At 37.0% G+C, this 25,176-nt stretch overlaps 2 protein-coding genes across 2 annotated transcripts in view; one reads left to right on the top strand and one right to left on the bottom strand.

Moving 5' to 3' along the window:
• LOC105227142 (GTP-binding protein Rhes) overlaps window positions 1–25,176 on the bottom strand; it is a 96,493-nt gene that overhangs the window by 14,293 nt on the left and 57,024 nt on the right. The window contains exon 2 of the mRNA XM_049459251.1: window positions 67–1,136. Coding sequence (XP_049315208.1) covers window positions 67–554 — 488 coding nt within the window. The 5' untranslated portion in view covers window positions 555–1,136. The remainder of the gene's footprint in view (window positions 1–66; window positions 1,137–25,176) is intronic.
• LOC105227143 (uncharacterized) lies at window positions 16,291–21,268 on the top strand. Its single transcript, XM_049459254.1, has 3 exons — window positions 16,291–16,904; window positions 18,887–19,210; window positions 20,920–21,268. Exons 1-3 carry the CDS (start codon window positions 16,454–16,456, stop codon window positions 21,129–21,131), a joined length of 987 nt encoding a protein of 328 aa, XP_049315211.1. The 5' UTR covers window positions 16,291–16,453; the 3' UTR covers window positions 21,132–21,268.

Below are 25,176 nucleotides of genomic sequence, written 5' to 3'. Positions count from 1 at the left end.
AACAAATATTAGATAACCTTTAATTTATAACAACTACTTTAAAAGAACTGCAAAGTCTTTACTTACCCCAGCATAATGAGGCGATAGCAGTTTTTCGATGATGGCACACTATCATCACATAGCGATAAACCGATGCCAGTTCCATTAGCGAAATCCTCTACAGCTTCGATTACGTCCAAATTACCGTCGACCATGGGTGGATGCAACTCTGTGTGGCTTACCACACGACTACTCGTCGTAACCGCGCCATTGCTACCGCTTGCGCCGACATCATCCAGAAATGTAACCACATGCGATGTAGTCGTCGAGTGCATTGGTGTTGTTGTAGCCATAGATGGTGGAGGTGTTGTGGTTGCTGCGGTCATAAAACCACCGCCATTACTGCTGCTCATGTCGCGCACGTGGTCACGTATTGTATCCGAAATGGAATTGGTTAGATTTTTGAGCGGGTCATTTACGGCCACTTCGGCATAGTCATTATTATTACTACGCGCGCAAAACCAATTTCGACATCGATCCATTTTGCCACCATCGGCAACATCAAACGCGCCCATCAACCGGCGTGTAGGCGCAGCGTGCAAACCGTTAACAATAATCGATATGGCGAATTCGAATTCGCGTAATATTCTAATGCCGCATTGCGGATATTGGTGTGTATTTTCACAACTTCGCAACAATAAAAGAAAATTGAAAAAATTTAAAAAGAAAACCAACAGCGAAATCACAATGGTTGCCTAGTCGAAAGTAATCAAAATATACCGAAATTGATTAACGAAAAGCTGGAATATATCACTTGTGAGCGCACACATGTACTTGTATACATGTATGTATGTGTGCAATATTGCGATTTTGCGTTTATTTTTGGACTGTATATTGTCTTTATTTTTCCGAGTTTTTCAATATTTCTACGAGTATTATTTTTGCTTATTGTAAGGGATTAATTCTCCTCGTGCACGTATGTATTCGAATTTATTTCAATTTATTTATTTTCAAACGTTTCACTTCGTATTTTAATTGAAAATTGGCAATATTTCATTTTGTTTTTTAATTTGTGCATATTAGTTTATTTAATTGAAACTAGGAAATATACATTGTTCCGCTCCAACTCATTCCTTTGAAAATCAGTGTTGCCGAATCTGCAATGAAAATAGAATTTTGTGCATTTATTACAAAAGTACACCTGTACCTTATTTTAGATAGCAAAAGCGTTATTTAGTAACGAAAAAAAGACCTTAACTTCGGTTGAACCGATGCTATAAAACCCTTCACATATTCAAATGGTTCCTTGTATGGCAGCTATATGCTATAGCAATGCGATCTGAAGAATTTCTTCTTAAATTGCATTATTGCAATTAACGTGTTGTCAAATTTTTCACCCTTATACTACCGCCGAGTGTAGATTTTTCCTTATGTTTAAAAAACGGAGACAGTGAATAAATATGTGTTCAGAGCCTTCTGTACACGTCGGACAATACGGACGAACGTCATGATTAATTTGGAACAGAAACTTTCTAAAGCATCCATGGCCACTCAGTATTTGTGTTAGGTGGAAATTCATGTCCCCACTGTCTATCCACCAATGGATGTCTGAAATCAGTCTGCGCGACCATCGTTCTTTGGATGAGGCTTGCCACCGCTGCTGTCACAATTGAAGGCCCTTGGTTCTCTTTGATTTTTTTCGTCTTGTAGAAGGCTCTAATAACTGGTATAGTCTCGCGAGTTCATCCTTATGGATGTTGATATCGAAAATATCAATTGCTATTAGAAAATTTTAGTGTAAAAATGAGTATTTCTAATTTAGCAAATGTACGGCTGCCAAATGCTGCGAAATAAAAACCAAGCTTCCTATAAAAAGGAAAAACTAAATATCACTATACACAATTTCTACGTAACTAATTTCACGCAACTATTCACGTTGCATTTTAATTACTTTTTGACCTTTTAGATTTATTCAATTTAGAATTTGTAATTGTTTTAATACCGTTAGCATAATTTCCTCTAACAAACAGTCTGAAATGAACTTTGAGTTGTGAACTTAATTGCAAAGGCTTATGTACATAACACATACTATATATAATATATAGGATAATACCCAACAATTATGCAGATGTTAGTGCCAAAACACAAGAGAATGTACATACAAAGTTAATAAAGTACGGCATATGTGTGAACACTTCTGGCGCTGTAGGACTTTCACACACATCTGCACACTTAATTAACGTAAACTCTGCAATTTATTTCCAACTAAATTCGCAAATATGCGAACAAACACGACCGCAATTTTAGTGAGTTTTGTGCATAACAATGCAAAATAGCCACGTGGGTAAAAAGCTATTAGTTTTTGTCGCTGAAATTCAATTGTATAGTTATTCTCCATTATCCGTCCATTAGAAGTGGAATACACATATTGTATTTAATTGATTTCTTTTTCTGCAAAACTTTTAGTGTCGTAAACTGTTCTACAAATAAACTGTCAATCTCAATAGTTTGAAATTTTGTAGGACTCGCTCATTTTTTGCAATCATACATAAGTAACACTAAAGTTGAAAATAAAAACTTAATTATTGATATGGAGTGAGTAGTTGCTTGGTTTGCTAACGGAAAATATTGCAAAATTATAAGTCAATTGTTTAGAATTAGTAAATAAATTTTTTTAAAAAATTATATACCATTGCCTAGTAGCTATTATTATGCACAATTTGAAGTAGAAAGTACTTACTGTGCCAAAAAATAAGGTGACATGTCGGTTTATTTATCGACAATCTTTATTACTATTCCCTGTCAAATCAAATTTCATTATATTATAAAAGTATATCCCCTAGCCCGATGCCAAGGCGTTTCCCATTGCTTTCAAAAACACTGTTGTAGTCACTTTCCGAGAGGGCTTCCAAACAAATATATCCGTCTTCGCTGAATCCAGCAGTAGAATCTCCTCTATCGCACAAAACTGTTCCCCAGAGCGGTCTTTTGAGCTTGGTGAACAGCCAGAAACGATTCCCTAACTATAGCTCAGCATGGTGGATCACCACCTTCCCGGTGGTTGCGGAACGATATGGGTCTGAGTTTTGGCAAAATGATCACGAATTACGAGTATGAGGAAACAAAATATTGGCTCCCCAGAGTTATCGTTGTGTATAAAACCAAGCCAATTGTCTTTCCACAATTCCGGCCCTTTTTAAGCGGCTAGCGTTACGAAAACGACGCATAACATATGTTCAAATAATATTCCTTTTTGACTGTTTGCCGACCAGTTGGAAGGAATGTCTTTGTTAGAGTTAAAGGTGCACAACACCACGATAACCGAAGAAAACTGTCAACATGACTGAGTTTTGTGAGCGACTTTGGCGCGATTTTTTGGTCTCGGCTCTCTTTTGGCACGATATTCGCTCGACTGATCGGTTGTTTCGGGGTCGTAAGCATAAATCCAAGTCTCATCGCCAGTTATTATGCATTTCATGGTAGTCTGGTAGTCGGAAAGCATCGTTTCACACACTTCAACGATACGCCTTTTTCCAAAAAGTTCAATGTTTTCGGTACCAGTAGAGATTTGACGCGCTTGAGGCACAAAACATCCTTAACATGGTACTTGGTATGAGCCTTTAACGATAGGGGGGGGGGGTGCCAACTTCATCAGCAAGGTATCTAATTGTTAATCAACGGTTTTTCAAGACCAAATTTTTGATTGAACGTGAGCTTCGGGTTGAGGTTGCTGGTCGCTTTCCTGGACGCTCTTCGTCTTCAGTGGTACCACGTTCACGGCTTTCGGCTTCGGAACTATCAACTATACACTTGTAGACGGAAAACATTTTTTATTAGACATAGACGTTTGCAGACCAAAGGCTTTCTGCACCATCCTCAACGTATCCGCAGCAGAAAATTGATTCCGTAAACAAAATTTATAAAAATGAATCGCAAAATGTGTTGCTAGGTGCATAACTCAACAACGCCGCGACCAATTTGGCCAATTCTTTTTTTAAACGTTTGTTCAAGTTCAGAGAGACGACGAGAAAAATTCGAATAATTGCCGGAAAAGTCCTAAAAACCTCAATTTTCTTAAATGTTTGTTTGTTAGTGTTGCTAAGGCTTGTGAACGGCTGGACCAATCTTGATGAAATTTTCAGAGGTTGTTCGTTATGGATCGGGGAAGGCTTAGACATAAAAGTGCTTGGCGACTTTAACGCCAGGGTGGCAAAGAAGGTACCTTTGGCATTTTGAAGCGATAAATTCAGCTTCCACTATGAGACTTCACAAATGGGTTGAGGCTGATCGACTTCGCTGGAGGCCGAAAAGGTAAGCTGTAGTACTAGGTTCGAGTATAGGAAAAATCATCAAGCTACCTGGCTCTCTCCAGATCGAAAAGCCACCAACTAGATCTTTTGATCAATCTTTGTAACGGGTGATTTTTTGAGTCGGAACACACGTTTAAGCAGTTTTAGATGTGCGTACGCTCCGAGGATTTCAGACTTTGACTCGAGAGCCATTATCTTGCTTGCACATTTCAAATTCGCACCCGCCTCTGTGCAGCAAAAAACGAACGTCAATAAACACAAGGCAGGTTCGCCGTCTAGAAGCTGCAATTACAGCAGAAAACCAAACGATTTTCTATTCGACTTGCACTCCTGCTCTCTGAGAGCAATCAGCAGCAACACGGCATTCAAGAACTGTGAAAAATGCCACTGTTTCAAGGTTGTGGTTTTCGAATAGCAGCATACAAAACCGTATTTGATTTTAAAAATGCAAAAAAAACAGCTGGTACGAATGAGCGAGCGCTATATCGTTCGATGCTACAAACTTTTTGTTGCAAAAAAAACATACTGCCTACCTCGCAACGTTTCTATCGACCACAACACGTACAAGATGAGATAGATACCGAAAGTTGAAGAGGGAACCGAGACGCATTTGCAGACCAGACAGAGGTTGAGTATAAAGAGCTTGACAAGCGGGCCGACAAAAAAATTCTCTATAAGCGCTTCTTGACGAACAAAGACAAAACTCTATAAGTCATTCATTATTCCCGGATGAAAAACGGGCTGATCCACCTCTGAAAGTATTGCCAATTGGACTTTCCCCCCTCGGGGAAGCAGAGGAAGACGCTAGCCGCGGTCAACATTTAATGAAATTTTTTCGTGGACCAAAGACAACGATCCATTCTCTGAATAAATTGTTCAGTTTGAATAAAGAATGCATTGACCTGCCATATAAACTTTTTGTAAGCAATCTTTGTATTTGTGATGGGTATTATATCTTGGGTGCAACCAAATTTAGTATGTTTCCCTGTTTTTCTTTGTTTATATCGGTTCACGTTACTGAAAAAAAAAATATATTTCTTTAATAAATCTCTTAGTTATGGCCACAAGAATTTAATCCAATCGAAATTTTGAAATTATTGCTCATATCTTTTAGCTGAGCATTAAATTAGCAGAGTTAATTGACCAATGAAGCAGAAAACACTAAGATAAATAAAGTATTTTAATGAAGCAAGCAAAGCAGTACGAGTTAATGGAGAAAACATTTGCTACACTGAAAAAATTACAAGAAGAAGATAAGGGTGCTCAGACCGCAATGCAGACATGGCGTCCTTGTATATAGCCTTTCGTACAAGTAAATACCAGTGGATTTATAAAGGTTACGTCGTCAAGTGTTTAGTATTAATTATATACGAAACAGTAACGATTGATGCAATTAAATATGGCTGCGGCCGTCTGTTGGCGCCATTAATCTCCGGCGCTCGGGAGGCAATGGTTAGTTGCTTGCATGCTGCTCTTAATGGTTTGCTGTAATTGCAATTTATGTTGCCGCTACTGTGCTGTCTTTGATTAATGAAGTAAAGAACGCCCAAGTTACAGCCGTTAACATGGTTGGCTGCGCTGCTCATGCTAAAGTACTTGCCATTGCTGCTGATCTGCTAACAAGTGCCGCTAAGTGCAAGCTCCAAGTTTCTGCAGCGAAAGGGTGAATTAGAAGCAGAGAAATTGAATTAAGTGCAGAAATTGACCAAAACAAAGATTAATTCCGGGAGCTGGCAAGCTTGAAGTATTTTGCTTAAATGTCGTAGCGCTTCAGTGATCCACTTGGATTGAACTAGTGAGTGCAGTGTCGTGGTAAGATAAAGCTGAGGTGCTTTTCTGCTCGAATAACTGTTGGCTAAAACTAATTTTCAGAGTGAAACGTTATTTTGATGCTAATAGAAATTTAGTACAAACACTGCGCGCTGAAGAACACTGGTAATGAAATGGAACGGTTACTACTGTCGCTGTGGGTGGGACGCTTCAATTATTATTACCATATTTTCATTTAATAAACTCGCTTCGTGCATTTAATATGCTGCACGACGCTTCTTTGCTATTGTAGGTTTTACTACTTGTATTATTCTTGCTCGCAGCAGCTTAGCCCGCAAACTTTTGTAGCCTGTGAAAATTAAATTAGCATAAAATATGTTTTTGTTTGCAAATTTGTCGGTCACATGCATTTACGCGGCTAAGCGCCTCGCTCTACATAACGGTCCTCTGAGCAACGTTTCCGTCAATGTGGCCGTACGTACAGCTGTGTACATGAAAATAGTAGCGTTGGTGGCTTTTAAATATTAAAGAAAAAAATGAAGTAAAAATACAAACTACGCATTCAATAACAATCGGCAGTAATTTTAAACAATTTCCCGTCTCCGTCCTTGTCTCGTCCATCAGACGGCGATGATGTCAGCCTTTATTTTTACGAGGACATCAACCATCTGGGCAGCGGAACCATCCCAATTAACGACCGGACATTCCAGGTGCATGCCCTTAAATCGTAGTCCTTATTTCGTTCGCCATGGTCGTCATCAAAAAGGGGGTCTCTCATCCAAGGCTGTTGTTTTCTCATTATTGATGGCTTTTTTTACGTTGCGGGTCCCAAGCCCAGCGCACAACCCTGTGGAGGGGATGATTCGCCTTTTCACTTTAGCTTGCCTTCAAGCAGATGTTCTTAGGCTACCCAGAGGATACTTGGTCTAAGACTGGAAGTTAATTAGTCCGTCCTCTAGTATCGATTTTTTATACTTTCACCCACGATTTCTGCTTTATCACTGTATTGTGTAAGATTGTGGACCTGTATCCCACTATAGTGTACCGGGATTGCGTTACCGCAACATCTTGTTCGTATAGAAAATACAAAAATACTTCGCAAAAAAGACAGCGGAAGCAGGTTAAGTAAGATTAGATGGATCATCTGGAGAGATCGCACGTGGACTGCTGAGTAGTTCTTTGTGAAGCCCATCAGTTTCCTGCAATTCCGCTGTGGTCTGGCACCTATATCAGTCTTATTACAGAGGACCATGAACACACTGTTAATAAGTTCAAAGCTGATATCGCCGCTCTACTATTTGTGTGGATGGCCACTTTTCTGAAGGAGGCTGCATTTCGTAGCAGTAAATCTAATACTACCTTAATGGCTGCAATCTCGGCTTGAAAAATACTGCAATAGTCAGGAAGACTGTAGCTAGAGTTGACAGAGAGCTCCTAGCAGAAAATCTCTCCATCAATATTCCTCCCAAGCTTTGACCCATCCGTAAAAAAGCTCTGCTCCAACGGCTGCTTCCCTCTCACAACTCCCGCGCAGGTTTATGGGCAGAGAAGGAGCCGCCAGAATTTGGTTTTGCTACTCTATGATCTGAGTGATCCGGTATAAAGTCAAAGTGCGTGAAGATTTCCGGGTGTTCAGACACGTGTTATTTTAGGATCCCGGTTCTCTGAGTCTGATAGCAACTTTCGCAGTCATACACCTTCTACGGGCAATATATGCAAGATGGCGTTAAGTGCCTTGGTCACAGTGGACCTTAGTGCCGCACACATGCTGATGATTTTCTTTGCAAGTGTATTTCCTAGAGTACTCAACCACTACAGCGGAGGCAAAAGTCCCGAAAATTTTTAATTTTTATAATTTGTAGTGTCTATTTTACTAAATTATTTACGGTTTTTGAGTTGGCAAGTGAGAATACTTTAGGAAAGATTTTAATATGTATGAAGTTGTTGCACTACTAATATTATGAACACCACTGTATATACATATATACTATTATATTCAGATTGCGCTAAAATCTACTCAGAAAGATATAATAAAATAAAAAGTGTTTAGCGTCACGTTCAAAAAGGAACCAGCGAGAATGATGAATCGACCAAAGTACTATCTAAAATTATAGAAAATGTCTCTTTATTATTTAAAGCTCGTCTTAATATTAATTAGGAATAATTGAATTGCTGATGAGTTTGAATTATTTACGATATTCTAGTCTTTATATTAGGCTCCGACCGCATTTGCGTAACTATGTATATATGTATTTGTATATTATACAAACGTTCAGTGTTGGAAAAGGTCTTCGGTGCTGTCGCGAGCAAGTAAGTTTGATTGGTAAAAATTATTAAAAGAGGGTCGAGAACGTGTTGATGACCAGGTCCAGACCATCAACTATTAACAAACACGTCAATGGAATAAAAGAATTGGCGCTTGACAATCGACGATTAACAGTCAGAGATCTTACTGGTATCGTTGGAATGTCGGAAGGATCAGTAAAAACCATTTTGAAATCATTTGGGCCTAAGAAAAGTGAAAGCACAATGCTTTTCGACTACCGAGATATCATGAATCGTATTATTACTGGCGATGAGTCTTGGATTTATGCTTGCGACGCGGAAACAGACAATCACGCCACGCGCTTTGAAGGCTATTCCAGAAATTGACTTTAACAACTGTTTCGAGGATTGGAAAAATCGTTGGCACAAGTGTATTGGGGCCAAGTTATGGGGAGTCATTTGAGGGCTACGACATAAATTTTAAAGAATAAATTAAGAATTTTAAAATTATGAACAAAGTTTTACTATTTTTTGCCCATAGTAAATAGTTCCAACTACTAAGTTTTTCACGGGTGGTGAGGTGACTCCTAAAAGCCGAGTTTCCTAACAAATTATACCGAAATACTAAATTAAACTAGACATATTACTTAGTAAAACATTATTGTTTTCAAAAATATGTAGATGCTTGCGTCAAGCAAGTTAAGCGCGAACTTATTCGTGCGCACAATTTCCATTTTAGGCGCGTATATGAGCCTCTTTCCTTGTCATGTGCCTCAAGCACACAATTTAAATGCCAACGTTTGTCACTTAATTGAAGCGCGTGCCGCCTTTTCAATGTGTGTCGCGTGACTTGACTATTTACTCCCAGACACCACTTGTATTGATATCCTGCTTTGCATGCAAGGGGCTTCAGATTGGCTGGTGATTTAATTTGTGATACGCGGATAAAAAGAATTTAGCGACAGCTATTTAGTGAATTTAAGAGGTTCATTATTGAAAAAAATATTGTTCAGCAATTCTTTGAGTAATCGAAATGTGTGATGGCTAATTGTTGAAAGCTGGAAAATATTATATTTATGAATTACATTTTGTTAACTGAAATTCAATAAAAATTTAAAGATAAACTGTGTTAAATTACGAAAGGGGCTCCGCTGTAAGACTACTCACTCGGATGCGAAAGAGCAAATCTTAAATGCTCTCATGCGAAGTGGATATCGACATCAGAAACGTTGTTGGTATTTTAAAAACAAGTTTTCTAACATTTTATTAACGGGCGTGTATGCGCTTTGCTATTTAATTATAATTCGGTTTTAAACTATTTCGCATTTTATACTCTTGGCCAAGGAAAAAATACAAATATAGAAATTCTTTGAGTTTATTTTACCTAAAAGTTCTTATTTGTAATTCTCTTTTGAAAACTACATCAGCTTATGGCTTCATCACCTGCACAGCTGGGGATTAGCTGCGTAGGCAACAAATTAAGCCTGAGCTCAACTTCCCATTTTTGCGCTGTCATAACACAGTTTAAAAATAAAAATTTTTCGCCCGGATTACTATTTTTTGAATTCTTTTGAATAACGCGAACGGTAGAGTGCTTTACTGATCCTAATGCATGGTTTTACGGTATATTTATAAATTTATTTTATTTGATTGGAAACTAGGTAATATTTGTATTAAAAGCTCTTTATTGCTTAGTTTTATTTAGTAGTTTTTCAGGAATTGCCATTTAAGTAAAAAAAGCAACAAAAAAACTATAAAAATAATGGGCCAACATATTAAACTGACTATTGCAGTTGGTTGTCTACTGCTAGAAGTTGTCAGTGCGTATGAGCAATATAGCTAATTCATAAAATTGAATTCAGCGAGGCTAATAATTATTGAATTAATATCTTTTAATGCTTTTAGTAGTGGTGATGGCTTCGATTTCGTTTAGTTTACTTGTAATTTAAATTGCTCTTTTCACAAAAAGGTTATTTTTTTATGAGAAATCCCGAATCAAAGAAAAAGTTCTTCTCAACTTTTCACCCCAAACTGTTCTGGTTGAAATATGTATGTATTACATGCTGTTGTAGTACTAGAATTTCGACATTAATATTCATAAGATTGGCAAGTCCACCTTCTATTGCTATTATACGATTTTAATGCAGACATACATACATATATGCATATGTATATATATACCCACATTGTACCGTCAAAAGTACTTATGCGTAGATGACAATTACTGGCCTGCAGACTTATGACTTATGATGTGGGCATTTGCTATTTGCATTCAGGCAGAAAATTAATATGCCAGTCAAGTAATGACAGAGCTACAAACAGAACACAATCACCTACATTAAACTGGCCTCATGGAGGAGCTAAGAGTAAATTTTGGTACTTTGACATCTACGGTTTAAAATTTATTACATATACTTATGTATTTCATAAAGTAATTACCGCGCCAGTTATTTAATATTAGGTACGTGTACGTATTTAAGCACGTGTTAAGTGAATTTCCATGTTTGCATTAACATATACATATGTAGGCTGCGATAATACCTTAATATTTAAAAATGAGTTGAGCTTAAGTTTAAGTTAAAGGGAAGAGGATGTGTTAAGTGTTTATCTTTATCAGTAATGAGAGACATAAACATAAATAAAACCATAACAAAAATACTTTAAAGGGGAACTCAGTATCTTCAGTCTCTCAGGGAGTATCCAAACATTTATGTTGGCATATTAAGTATATATGTGCTAAGAATAAGGATTGACAAGTTGTATCCATATAGCTAACAATATATGCTCAACAAATTTCATTAGCATACCTCACTAATATTTACCAGGATATATAGTACAAAGTCAACATATCGACCGACAATTCCTTTGTGTCATATTTTACATATTTAAAATGATGCATACGAAATAAAGTCAACTATATATTTAGGCTAGGGAAAGTATTGGCTCGATTTTATCCAGTTTTGTCACATTTACTTTAGACAAATTAGTTTTAGGAAAGGATTTTCTGTGAACTCTAGTATTTTGAGCGATATTTTAGGTAGACAGTTCAACAATTAATGTACGAATATCAGGAGCACCTGATATCGCTTGCACAGATAGACGGACTGACAGACACTTAGTCGGATTTCAACTCATATCTTCATATTGATCATTAATTTGCTTTTACTTTAGTGCTTATAATTACTTTCCTGAGGTGAGGACATGCATTAGTATTTGACAGATCACGACATGGGGTCAAAGAGAAAAATTTTTTGTTGCCAAAAATGGAAGAACTGAACACATGTAACATTTAAATGAAATTATCTTCAAAAAGTAAATGTCATGAACCAATCTAACGTTTCAAATAAAGAACCGATGAGATTTTGCAAATTTTATGCGTTTTTTTTTTAAAAAAAGTTATCAAGCTCTTAAAAAATCACCCTTTATAATATATTTTTTTTTGTTCAATAAAAAGTGGATTGGAAACACGTTAATATTTATCAAAGGTCTAACATTTATTTAAAAGGTTGTTTTATGAAATTTATTTGTGGAAAACAATTTCGGACAAATGACCACCACGGCTGAGTTTACAGTAGCTTATCCGATCCACCCAATTTTGGAGTACTTTCTCGATGGTTTCAGGCCTTATGGCAGCTACAGCAGCTTGAATCTCGTACTTTAGATCTTGAATTGTTTCTGGATGGTTGGCGTAACATTTATCTTCAACACCTCCCCACAGAAAATAGTCCAACGGAGTTAAATCGCAGCTTCTGGGAGGCCAATTCACATCACCTCTTTTGCTGATTATGCGATTTTCGAAGATAGGGCGTAAAAGATTGAGTGTAGCGTTTGCTGTATGGCACGTAGCGCCGTCCTGCTGGAACCAAATGTTGTCCAAGTCTTTCTCTTCAAATTGCTTGAAGAAAATTCGGTTAACATTGCGCGATATCACTCACCACGGCGAACGGCGATTCCTTCTTCATTTTCGAAGAAAAATGGGCCGATGATTCCACCAGACCAAAATCCGCACCATACAGTGATTCATGCTGGGTTCTCGACGATTGCGTGCAGGTTTTCTGTGCCCCAAATGCGACAATTCTGCTTGTTAACGTAACCATCGAGGTGGAAATGAGCCTTGTCCGAAAAGATGTTTTCTCGGTCAAACGATCTTCTGCCCAATCTGCGAACTGTTTTCTCGTTTTCTTCTAGTGAATAGCGACCCATTTCATAAATTGTAGACTTTTTACTGAATATCTGTCACTTTCCGAATGGTATTTGACGTTTCCAATGTCGAAATATAGATAATTCAAATTTAAAACGTTAGATGGCCCACCCGTACTTTCCTATATTTAAGTTCATATTCACTTCTAATGTGTCGAATAATTTCCCCCAAAAAAGTAAGTAGAAAGCAATAAAATGTGGTGCGCCAAAAACCTTTAGCAGGAAGACCAAAATGTTTTTAAACATATAAACTGCTGTGGAAGCACAGTAAGCTTAATGTGAGCTTAAGTGCGGTCACTTGTAATCAGCTGATTTTGCGACCTCTCTTTTCAACCAACTAACAAACATACTTGTATAACAACTTCTAATAAATATAAAAAGTTACTCATTCACAACAATGTTAACACAGTGTTTTATTTTACTCGCCTGGAAACAAAAGCTATTGTTGCATTACAGGCAGAAGCAGTGATAACAAATGTTGTTACCGCGACATATTGACAGGTGCCTGTGCAACATTGTAATAAAGAGAGCGGAACTCAACACCATTGCCAAGCGCTGGGAGTGATTTAAATAAAAGTGGTAGCATTGTTTACTTTGCTGTTCGATCAATATTTGCATAGAGGTACATTTACGATTATTCGCTCATTTCACTGGCATAACTGTAAATGTTAAGAACATACACGACATGTGTAAGCGCCAGTTGCGAACAAAAATAGCAATGCTGTTGTCCGAGCTGCGATACGTGAGCGGAAATGGAAATACTTTCTGCAAAAGCACATAAAAAGCGAAATATGAAAGAGAAAAGAAATTCAAGTGAAATCGTCTAACAATAGTATACATAAATATTCCATGCCATAAGCACGTTCGCTTGACTAACTGTTGCTACACCTGTTGTGTGACACATTCCCATGGTGTCAGTGTATATATTGAAGTAGTGTGTGCGAATATACAAAACCTATTAGTATTAGGGTACTCGTATTCACTTCAAAGTGCGGGCATCTGCAAATAACTCAAAACTATTTAGAAGAAATCGAATATATGCGGAATTGATTATAACTGTAGCAAAATCAAGTTAGTCTATTTAGTTCTTTGGATCGATGGATTCTCACTTTTACGGGTAAGATAAGCTTGTCAGAAACAATTAGCATATATTAGAAAAAGAATAACAAAGGAAGAAAAGTAAAACATATGCAAAATAAATTCATATAATTATTTATGTGAAACAATTATCTGGAATTCGTTATTGTAGACGCGCCCATTTCTTTTATACAATTATATACAAGTATGAATATTTTTCGTTTTTATGTAACCACAAGTAGTAAGTAGTACAATTATATTAATTTGTCATTAAATTCCTCTGATCGAAAACAAGTTTGTTACTTGCCAACTTGTATGTTTCTTAATACAAGGTACTACATTTTTTATATTAACACATTTTTTATAAAAAATTCTCTAATACTCTTTCTACAGAGTATTATAGTTTTGTTTACCTAACGGTTGTATGCATCACTTAAAACTAATCGAGATAGATATGGGATTATATATATAAATGATAGGGATGACGAGAAAAGTTGAAATCCTAGTCATTGTACGTCCGTCCGGCAAGCCGTAACTTGAATAAAAATTAAGTTCTATTGATGAAACTTAGTGCATGTTCCTTCTCAAAAAAGAAAGAACGAAGGTGTGAAAATAAATTAAATCGGATCATAACTCCGCTCCCTGCCCATATATCGGCACTGTTAAAAACTACAACAAGAAAAAACGTTAACTTCGGCTGCATCGAAGCTAATACACCTTTCACAGGTGCATTTCTTTTAGTAACTATGTATGTGTTCGGTTTATATGGCAGCTATATGCTATAGTAAGCCGATCTGAACAATTTCTTCGGAGATCACATTGTAGCTTTAAAAAATAATCTGTACCAAATTTCGTGAATATATCTTGTCAAATAAAAAAGTTTTCCATACAAGAACATGATTCCGATCGTTCAGTTTGTATGGCAGCTATATGTTATAGTAAGCCGATTTGAACAATTTCTTCGGAGATTACATTATAGCTTTAAAAAATAATCTCTACCAAATTTCGTGAATATATCTGGTCAAATGTGAAAGATTTCCATACAAGTACATGATTCCGATCGTTCAGTTTTATGGCAGCTATATGTTATAGTGGTCCGATATCGGCAGTTCCGACAAATGAGCAGCTTCTTGAAGAGAAAATGACGTTTGCAAAATTTCAAAACGATATCTTAAAAACTGAGGGACTAGTTCGTATATATACAGACAGACAGACGGAAATGGCTAAATCGACTCAGCTCAACATACTGATCATTTATATATATACTTTATAGGGTCTCCGACGCTTCCTTCTGGGTGTTACAAACTTCGTGACAAACTTAATATACACTGTTCAGGGTATAAAAAGCGCGATAAATCAATAACCAAAACTCCAGATTAAATTTTAACACCGAGATGGCATTAGACAGCTTTAGAAGAGCCGGTGTCAAAATTTAACAATGTCAGATCGGAACGATATGATTATTACCTTATTTCCCCATATCAACATATGAAAATCCAATTCACCTCCCTTCATACCCAATCTATTAGTTCAATAATGGATCACTCAAGTTATTGATTGCACGGATAGACGAACGAATATACACATACTTTTACTATACGGAAACCAAGTCGTCTCGTTAAGCTGATCATATTTATATTATAAATACATTTTTATATATACATGCATATGTATATACGTATGTATAATGGATTGATAATAAATATATGTGCCGAACAAATAAACCACAATGAACTCAGTTAAGTCGTCATTTTAAGACATGTTTTATAGAAAGCAAGCAAATAATATTTTTTTTTATTAAAGGTTGGAAAAAGAAACAGTTTCTATAGCAAAAATATGTCTCTTCTTTCTAAAAAAGCTTTATTTTTACAAACAACCCGTATAAAATTAAAGCAAAATAAATTTATAACAACACGTTTTTTATTTCTTGTCAATGTTTTACTAATACTTAATTAGATTATCTCTTAAAAGTTCATACAAATGAGTATAACCTAGTTTGTATGTATGTACTTCCCATATGTAATATACAATATATAGTACGTATGTGTGTATATTCTAGAGCTGGGCTTTTCTAGCGTGCGATCATTAGCATCAATAATGTTGTGGAGCTCAGCGCTATTTTATTATTTCCATCATCTCAATTAGACTGAGTTCAGACGGGGACTTTTTTGTCGCTCATTATCGGCAATTCTCTCTTCTACGACAACTTGAGTTGGACAATTTTCTGCATATATTTTCATATCACATTTTTATATGCTTATGTGCGGTGAGCGAAATTTAGCTCTTTCTGAAACATTTGTATAATATTATATATGAAATATGTATATAAAAAAAAGACTTTTAATATTTAAAATTCTGAACATGCTCTATATATTCACTTGAAGCCGAGAGCTATTACAATCATGATTTCAAAATGAAAAGGAATAACGAATTTTGTAGCAGCTAGTACGAACAAGAACACAAAGCGTGCCCCCCGAGCATGAGCGACACGATCTCTTCATCTTTCGTTATCGTTCTTTCACCTACGAAAACTGCTTTGGGCAACAAATACTGTTCTCGTCTGAACGTGAACTTACTTCAACATACCCATATGTTTACAAACACTGAACATTATCAGTAGCGAAAGCAAAAAAATACGAAAAAACACAAAATAAAATTCACAAAAATAATAACAACAACTACAGTAACAACTCTCTTCGCGATCGAGTAGCACAGCTATTGTAGATGCTCGTTAGTGGCGTTTTGAAACTGATCGGAATGACAGTAATTTAATTAAAGTGCAAATTTTCCGATTTAAGTGTAGATATTAAAGATATTTTATTTTTCGAAGACGGTAAAAGTCGCGGGTCTCCATGCGAACCGTACATGAAAGCGTTTTCAAACCGAAACTAAATGGAGAAACCAAATTTGTAGTGGATATACGTCCTAAACACCATAATAGTGCGGCACTCTCCAGTACCAATGCAGCGGCAGCCAACAATAGTAACAATGGCAGTCGCGATTCATTGTCGGTGAACACAAGAAATGCAGACGTTAATGATATTCGACTCGAAGCTGGGGCTAATGTGGGAGCTGTTATTCCTACGGCAGCTGGTGATGGAGCTGCCACACAAAGTAGCCCTAAAGACGTCAATCTACACAAACGCATTTCGCAAATGAACTGGTCACGCATTTGTACCGTTTCATCGCTGATTGTGGCGTTCTTGCTGATTAGCGGCTCGATTTATCTGCATTTACGGCAGAAGCCGCATCTTGGTCGACTGCATCATGGAACGAAGCCTGAGGATGGTAGTCCAGGCGTTGGTAAGTTAATAGCTCATCGAAATATAAATGCAAAGATGCTAATCGATAGCAGGAACTAAAAACAAATAGGTTTCCTGCATGTTTTAGCTTTTATGACTGTAGGAGACGCTATAATTGTGTTTACGATGACTTTCAATGCGATTGTTGCTGATTATTGTTGTTTTTGAATTGATTATTGTTTATTTTTATTTTTGCACTATCGGTATGTAATTTGTTGTTGACCGGTTGTATGCCAATATGTCAGAACGTAAAATGTATGCCAAATGATTCCATTGAAATATTACATTTAATGATATTGTCACCCATTTACTGAGTAAAATGTAAATTATAACTGTCACCGTAGTTACCTCGAATCAATTTTCTTTATTAATTTGAGTTTCATATTTATAATTTAATAAAAAAAAAACAATTTAGTCCTAACGGGTGATCCAAGTAGAGGTACTTTTTTAATAGCTCTTTTTTGGTCATATCGCGTGAGAGTCGTGTCAAGCTGTCATGTTATTTTAGTTCCGCAGTTTTTGGCGTTTCATCATGGAAAGACTTGAGTCTGAACTAAGTTTACAAATTGTAAACAAACGAAAATGCCACATTTGGAACAAAGAGCACCGTGAATGAATTCAAGGGCTGCCATTTCATTCAGAAAAAATTACGGTTTGTTGTGGTTTGAGGGCCGGTGGAATCATCGTACCAAATTTCTTCAAAAATGATGCTGGTAACCACGTAACTGTAAATGACGACCCGTATCACGCCGTGATAACCGATTATTTGATGCCTGTAAATGAAGCTTGTGATCTTGGAGATATTTGGTTTAAACAAAACAGTGCTATTTTCCACACATCGCATAAGTCAATGGAATAATTGAGAGAACACTTCGGTGAGCAGATAATTTTACTTTTTGGACCGTTCGATTGGCCACCAAGCGATAGATTTTTTCCTGTGGGGATAAGTAAACTCTCAAGTAAAGTATAAAGGCGAGTTTCATTCGCCAGTTACAAGTCGAAATGCTCGAACGAATTTTCGAAATTTGGACTCAACGGATGGAGCATCTGCGACGTAGCCGCCCGCATCCAACATGTGAAAGAGTTAATCTTCAAAAAATAAATTCAAAATAATATTCTTAAGAATGATAATAAACATTCCCCAATAAATTTGAAGTTTCTGTGCTTTTTTCAAAGTAGAGAGCCTCAAAATGGATCACCCGTTAATTTCATACATCTGATCAAAATTGACCCGGACAGTTTCATTTAAACATCCCAATGTAAGCTGAAGTCGGTAAAGCATTGACATGTTTGTGTTGGCTCAGTAGTCCATTTTGAAGGCGATTTGATTTGTATTGAAATACTTGAAAATCTATTTTTTCAGGTCCGGTTCAAATTTGATCGGATCGTTAAATTCGTTTATGTGTTGTTAATCGGTTAATTTCTTTTACAAAATTCACATGCATATATTCTTATCGGTAGGGAAAGGCTTACAATTTTATAATTGTCTGAAACGTTATACAATTTTGTTGCATGTTTATGAGCAATTTTAGAGAATAGTATAGCTCGTTTTAATTGTACTTCGAATAACATACCCATACACACTCGTATTCAATATTTCATTTAAATTCAAAAAAATGATTCATCTCTCGACTCATGTCACCTACCGTTTACAAAAATACATAAAATAAGTCATCATTATTATTAAGCGAACATCAACAAAGTCTCCATTCTCACAAGCATTACGGCATGATAAATATCTCCATTCTCAGCACTCACTCAGTATCGACATTATAACCATTACTTGGAAGCATTTCAACCCCGCAAGCAGTGACAGCACTGTATGCCGATAACTGTAATAATAACGTTGAAATCAATAAGGTTAATAATGACCATGTTGTGGCAACTACCACAGCAGTGAACAAGTACGAGTACAGTATATACTTATCAAACACTTTTCCAGATCTAAACATTAGTAAGAGACAAATTCAATAACATTTGCAGCATCAGCTGGAGTAGAAGACAACACCCCAATCGCCCAACATCCACCGGTAGCCGGTAGACTGTTTGTGCACGAACCAACGTCGGTTATCTTTACCAAGATTTCCTCTGCAACATCGACGACATCCCGGACTCAGGCAGCAAATTCACGGAATATTAGCGAAGCTTGTGTACAATGCATTTGCGAGACGGTAAACTTGTGTCGCCCAGCCAAATGTCGTGATGATGTGGATTGTGGCGTGTTTCGCATATCACACCTTTATTGGTTGGATGCCGGCAAGCCAACACTTGACGCCGACGATAGCAGCAACAGCATTATTAACACAAGTAAGTCAATTTCAAATATCATTGTCATATATATTCAAACCAATACAGGGTGGGGCAATTATTTTCAAATCTCTTCTATAAATGGGAGTAAGAACAAGAAAAAATAATTTTTAGATGTGTGATTGCTCTTTTCGACAGTACTTGACTTACTCGTATATATACTTAGTTTGGTTTGGGATTTCATAATAAACAGACATAATCGCCCAACCGAGTCGGAGATTCGAGCAACCATGAATAAGTAGGTTTGGTGAATAATGCAAATCCTCAGAGAGGGTGTATACTCTGTACTGAAGACAATAATGCTGATGGGCTGCAGAGTATCGTAGAAGCCTGAACGGGTCCATCCCATTCGCTATCGCATGCATCAATTGGAGTTATGCCCATCCACTTTATAAAATAGACTTTTTTGACAACCAATATTTCGCAGAAATATCTTGGTTGGCGAGTTTACAAAATCCAGTTCGTGCTAAAATTGATGCCTAACGACCAGCAAACACGTCGTAGGCTTTGGCGAATCCTCAAAAATTCAATGTATTATGTTACAGTAAATGAGGAAGGCTATAGACCTATGACTAATTATTTTTTCGTGACAGAATTCAAGGGTACAGTGATCTTTACTATTGCGAAAGCCGCGTAGATAGCCAAGTAGCAATCAAGGCAGTAACTTCGTATCGCATATCGTCCAGAATTGTCTTGAGAAGAAGGGCAACAGTGAAAAGTGTTCCCAGAAGCAAGCAACTTCACTCCTACTGGGTGTCAGGCCACAAAGACATCGAAGCTAACACTCGGAAACGTGATCAACATTGGGAAACCCATGCATTGTCTGCACGACGATTTGGACAGAAGCATGGTAAAGAAAATCAAAACCTGATGAAACGAGATACAAAATTAATATGCCAAACGATAGATGAGAAGTACATGAAATTCCAATTGGCACTCGGTAGAAGAGACTACAGGAACATGACCTGCCTGGTGGCGACTCAAGCCTGCAGAATAGGGCTGACTGATCGAGAAGACTGCGGGAAATGTCTAGATTAAGGCACCGGGTAGCAATGCAGCATCTTTTGAGCTGTAAGCATCTGAAGTCCCCACGGTATGATACACTGGAGGAGGTATCGATAGTAAGGCCGCAGAGTCTGTTAAAATTCGCGTCAAGCGCAGGCATCTTAAGGCATGACTATTCCTCATTGACTTAGTAACTGAACTCCGTCTGGTATCACAAACGATCAAATTTGTTCTATGCGTGGCTTATTGGCCTGTCAGATTAACCTAATCTAACCTATCATTTAAGAAGCCTAGTTACAAATCCATCCACCAGTTCAATAAAAAACTATTCGCTGTGGATGACAGAATAAGAGAGAAGGGGAAGTATTGAAATCAAAGTGAATTCATCAATCGTTAAAACTATTGAAGGAACGAATATCACAGCCAGTTTAACTTTTTCGCTTACATATACATATACATGTATGGTAGCAAGGCATGACAGTAACAAGTTGATTGAAATGCAGCAAAAAGGCGTAGTCTAGGTCAGCGTAGCGTGATAGGTAGCTACATCCGGTATGAACTATCGAACACTCAGTGAGCAGCTTTTAATACTTTACACAACCAGATGTATATTTTATTTTTTTAACATATTATTTAACAATATACGTACATATTGTATGTATAGTATATCCACCTAGAGCTAACTTTGTCAACTCTTCTTTCAGTGTACACCGACTGTGTCAACAACATGGATTGTGCAACACGTGCAGTTACTGCCTACATTAGCAAATATGCACGCGACTGTGATGGTAACGGAGCAATCGACTGCCGCGATTATATTGCACTACATTTGCTCGGTCCCACGGGGTGTGTTCAATCCAAGGGTGTGTTAGCGAACGCCTTCGAGCAACGTATGGAAGATTGTTTGGCGGAATAATAAATGATGGAAAACCTAGTGTTAGAGTAAAATATGGTATAGTCTGTAAGAAAATATGCTTGGTTTCCTATTACATATACGTATATTAATCTAGATGTATACACTTGAATATGTATAGCGAGAAATCAGATACATACCTTTGTTTAAAATATATATGATTACCCCATATTTGTATCAGAGTGATTTTTTTTTACAAAGACTATATCAAGGATAACATTGTCATCACACATACAGACATTATACATAGTTTAGATGCACTTGTCTTACTCCAATCAATACCCAATAGCGATAGGAAATCTCAAGTATCAGATCTTTATATATTTGTACAAACGTAACTATTAGAACTAAATTAATTTAAGTTAGGTTAATTGGCTGATCAAAGGTCACACGTGGACGGCTTAAGTCGTGATCTCCTAAATGCGGGACAGGCAAGAAGGATGTGCTGAGTTATTTCTACCTCATCTTCTACCTTACAGCTTCTGCAGATGGCGTCTGGTAGGATTCCCAACCTAACTGCTTGGTCGCCCCTAACGAAATGGACTGCTAAAACCTCATAACGAGGCTCGCCTTACTGAGAGCAAAGAGATCACTAGATCTCTTGGGAACGACCTTGGGCTTTTGCGAAAACGCATGTACCGCTGATGGCCGAGCGCTGGTCAAGCTTCCGCGAAGTCTACCCATCTAGTAGTTGAACACAAGAGGATACTTACTAGCTTATATTATACAGATAGTGGTTCTAAATATGGTTCCTGCGATTCCGCTGTGGCCTGGCACCCATACCAGTCTTATCACAAAAGCAACCAATGCTATTGATATCAATGTTAGGCACTCCTTCACCAGCACTGAACGCACTGTTAATGGGTTCAAAGCTAGTATCGCCGCTTTGCTGTATGAGTGGAGGGTTACTTTACTGAAGGAGCAATAAATCTACTGCTACCTTAATGGCTGTAACCCTGGCCTGAAAAACAATGTTGTATTCAGGAAGTCTTAAGCTGAAGTTAATAGAGAGCTCCTGACAGCAAAACCCTCTATCAATCTTTCCGCGAAGTTTTGACCCATCCATAAAGAAGCTCACTGCCCCTCTTCTCCAACGGCTTCTTCCAACCCACAACTCTCTCGCCGGTATGTGGGCAGAGAAAGAGCCGCCAGAGATCGGTTTGGCGACTCCATGATCCAAGTGAACCGGTATGAAGTCAAAGTGAGGGAGGTCTTTCGTGTGTGCAGATAAATGTTCTTTTGGGAACCCAGATGCAATTAATGTAGAATAAATTTAACATTTTATTATTTTGCGTCACATATGCCATGACATTTACATGGACGTATAATATTTCTAAAATATGAAAATTCTTCTAGCTTTAAGATAAGACCGCTTCAATTCTTTGTTTTCAACTATTCTTAAAAATGGAAATAATGCAAAGCATTTTGGAGTCATACTATAAGAGCTCTTAAAAGATATAGTCGCTAGATATAAGGAAAGTAATTTGCCCTCATAATTACAAAAACCAAAAAAGAATAAAGGTGGTTTAGTCCGGGTGATTTCACAATGCGACTCTTAAATGCCTAGCTGCGTCGTCAGACAGCCAATACACCTATCTACCTGCAAAGCCAATACACTCGCTTAGTTCATAGATATATACAGACATAGGCCACAGATAAAAGAATTAATGCAAGAAGTGACATAACTGAAGAAATAACCTTGTTTGCACTATCGCGCCGACAATTGTATATACATAAAGTCGCCTGGTAATGTTCGAAGGAATAAGGTGTAACGAAAATTTTCGAGGACAGATGTTAAAACAAGCAACCACAGTAGTAATTTTCTACCATTTATGGCATGAATATTTAATGGTTGTGCCACCTAAGTTGTCAGCCGGATTCAAATCACAACAAAGCAAAACATATATGTATAGATGTGTACATACAAGAAGCGTTCCAAAGTAAACAAGACTTAAAAAAAACAGATCAAATGGTTTTTTTTGGCAAAATCAATTTATTTTATTCAAAATAGTCTCCTTCTGCTTCAATACAGCTTTTTGCACGGTCCAAAAGCATGTCGAACGAGTGTTTTAGCTCGTTGGCCGGTATGGCCGCCAGTATGCCGGTGCAAGCCTTTCGAATGGCTAGGCAAATGCATTTTCCCGAAAAGAAAGAAGTCCCACAGTGCCATATCAGGTGAATACGGGAAGCGTTTAATGGTTAAAATGTCATTTTGATCTAATGATAATCGGTCAAGAGCGTCGATCGATGAGACGGCGCATTATCATGTATTAAACGCTAACTTTTATCTTCGCGATACTCGGGCCGAACACGTCAAATACGGCGCACCAAACGCTTCAAAACTCCAAGGTAGAATATTGCTTGAATGTTTTGGCTGGGTGGAACAAGTTCTTTGTGGACAATACCCTTGGAATCATAAAAACAAATAAGCATTGTCTTCACTTTTGTCTTCGCCATGCGCGATTTTTTGGGTTTCGGTTCGTCCGGTGCCTTCAATTCAGCACTTTGGCGCTTCGTTTCGGGGTCATATTGGAAACACCACGTTTCGTCACCAGTCACAATATTGTAAAGGAAGTGTTTGTTCTGTTTGACCTCTTTAATGATGTCCTTCGTATGTTGGATTCTGATGAACGTGTCTTTGAATAATACTAGATATTTTGCACATTGCCAAAGACAGATCATATTGAACTTTTATATTTACTAATGCTGCACTAATAATGACTAATAAGTTACTAAAAAATAATAGAAGGGCTCTATTTTTAAACTGATACGAAAGCCTCTAGTTTTTAATATAAAAAAAAAAAAAAATTATTTTTACTTTTAGCCAAGAACATTTAGTTTATATAGTTGAAATAAATGTGTACAAAAGGAGTCCCAAAGGGCTCCCTAAATTTTGTATCTCACATATTTTTGGTAGTAATCGTTTCACTGTGCATCGACTTGCTGGCCTTGTTAGTAAATAGTCAATCAGTGGAGCTCATTCAAAGGCTTTTCTCTCTGTATTTGATTTTTCGGATACATTTTTATGTCGTTTGGAAGTCAATTGCTATTAAGGCTCATAAATTGACAGCAAGAGACATTATCTCTCACGCAGTAGGGCGGCCATTGGAAGCATAAATGCGCAACGTATAAAAGTATATGTATATTTATTAGTATATACATATGTGTCGTTACAATCAAATATATGCAATAAACATTCACACTCTCATTCGTACTATATAAAACACTAACAAGAAATTGTTTTCCAATAAAATACTCGAATGGTATAAGTTCGTCTATCCATTTGTAGATATTTGGGAAAAGAGGATAGATATCGAGAGAAACAATTGCTATCAGCAATTGTAGGAAATGATGAAAGCGATATTTGTTCGGAACACTAATATGTTCGTTTTCGTGAAGAGACAAATTAATTTCGGGATATGCTGAGTAAAAGCACTAAGATACCTTGTTAAAATTTGATAGATGTAATCCTTAACACTCTTTGGGGTTGTGCTTACATTTAGATTAAGTTTGATATTTTATCAAGTAAGGAAGAGCTAAGCTCGGGTGTAATCGAACATTTTATACTCTTGCAATTTGCAGGATCAAAGATAGGATAATATCTTCAGGCGCATAAAGTTTGTAGATTATATAGGGTTTAGCGAAAGTTGTCACCCGTTTTTATAGATTTTAAGGGCAAAGGTACATTGTTATTGCAAAACACGTTAAGATAACTCACATATTGACCGATATATGCGATATAAAGTAAACCGGATGCTCGAAAATCTTTATATTCGACAAAAAGTCAGTACTTTTATGGAAACTTACTTTTATTTATTTGGAAAGTGTAGTCTACATTCGATAAAATAGAAATTAAAATTTTTTCTCAGTTTTTTAATTAAACTTATTCAATCTTGTTTTTAGTTTTGTAGTCTCAGATTTTCCAATTTTAGTCCTGTCATCGAAGCAAATATATAAATATGTCAAAATAAAATTTTAAGCCCATTCATTCGTTGTTCTAATTTGTAGCTGATGTTCTGTTGTGTTCCTAACTAGTTCAACTCAAGAA

The sequence above is a fragment of the Bactrocera dorsalis genome, chromosome 5 (genome assembly GCF_023373825.1).
Source record: "Bactrocera dorsalis isolate Fly_Bdor chromosome 5, ASM2337382v1, whole genome shotgun sequence".
In the NCBI taxonomy this organism is placed as follows: Eukaryota; Metazoa; Arthropoda; class Insecta; order Diptera; family Tephritidae; genus Bactrocera; species Bactrocera dorsalis.
This window is presented reverse-complemented; position numbering and strand designations above follow the sequence as displayed.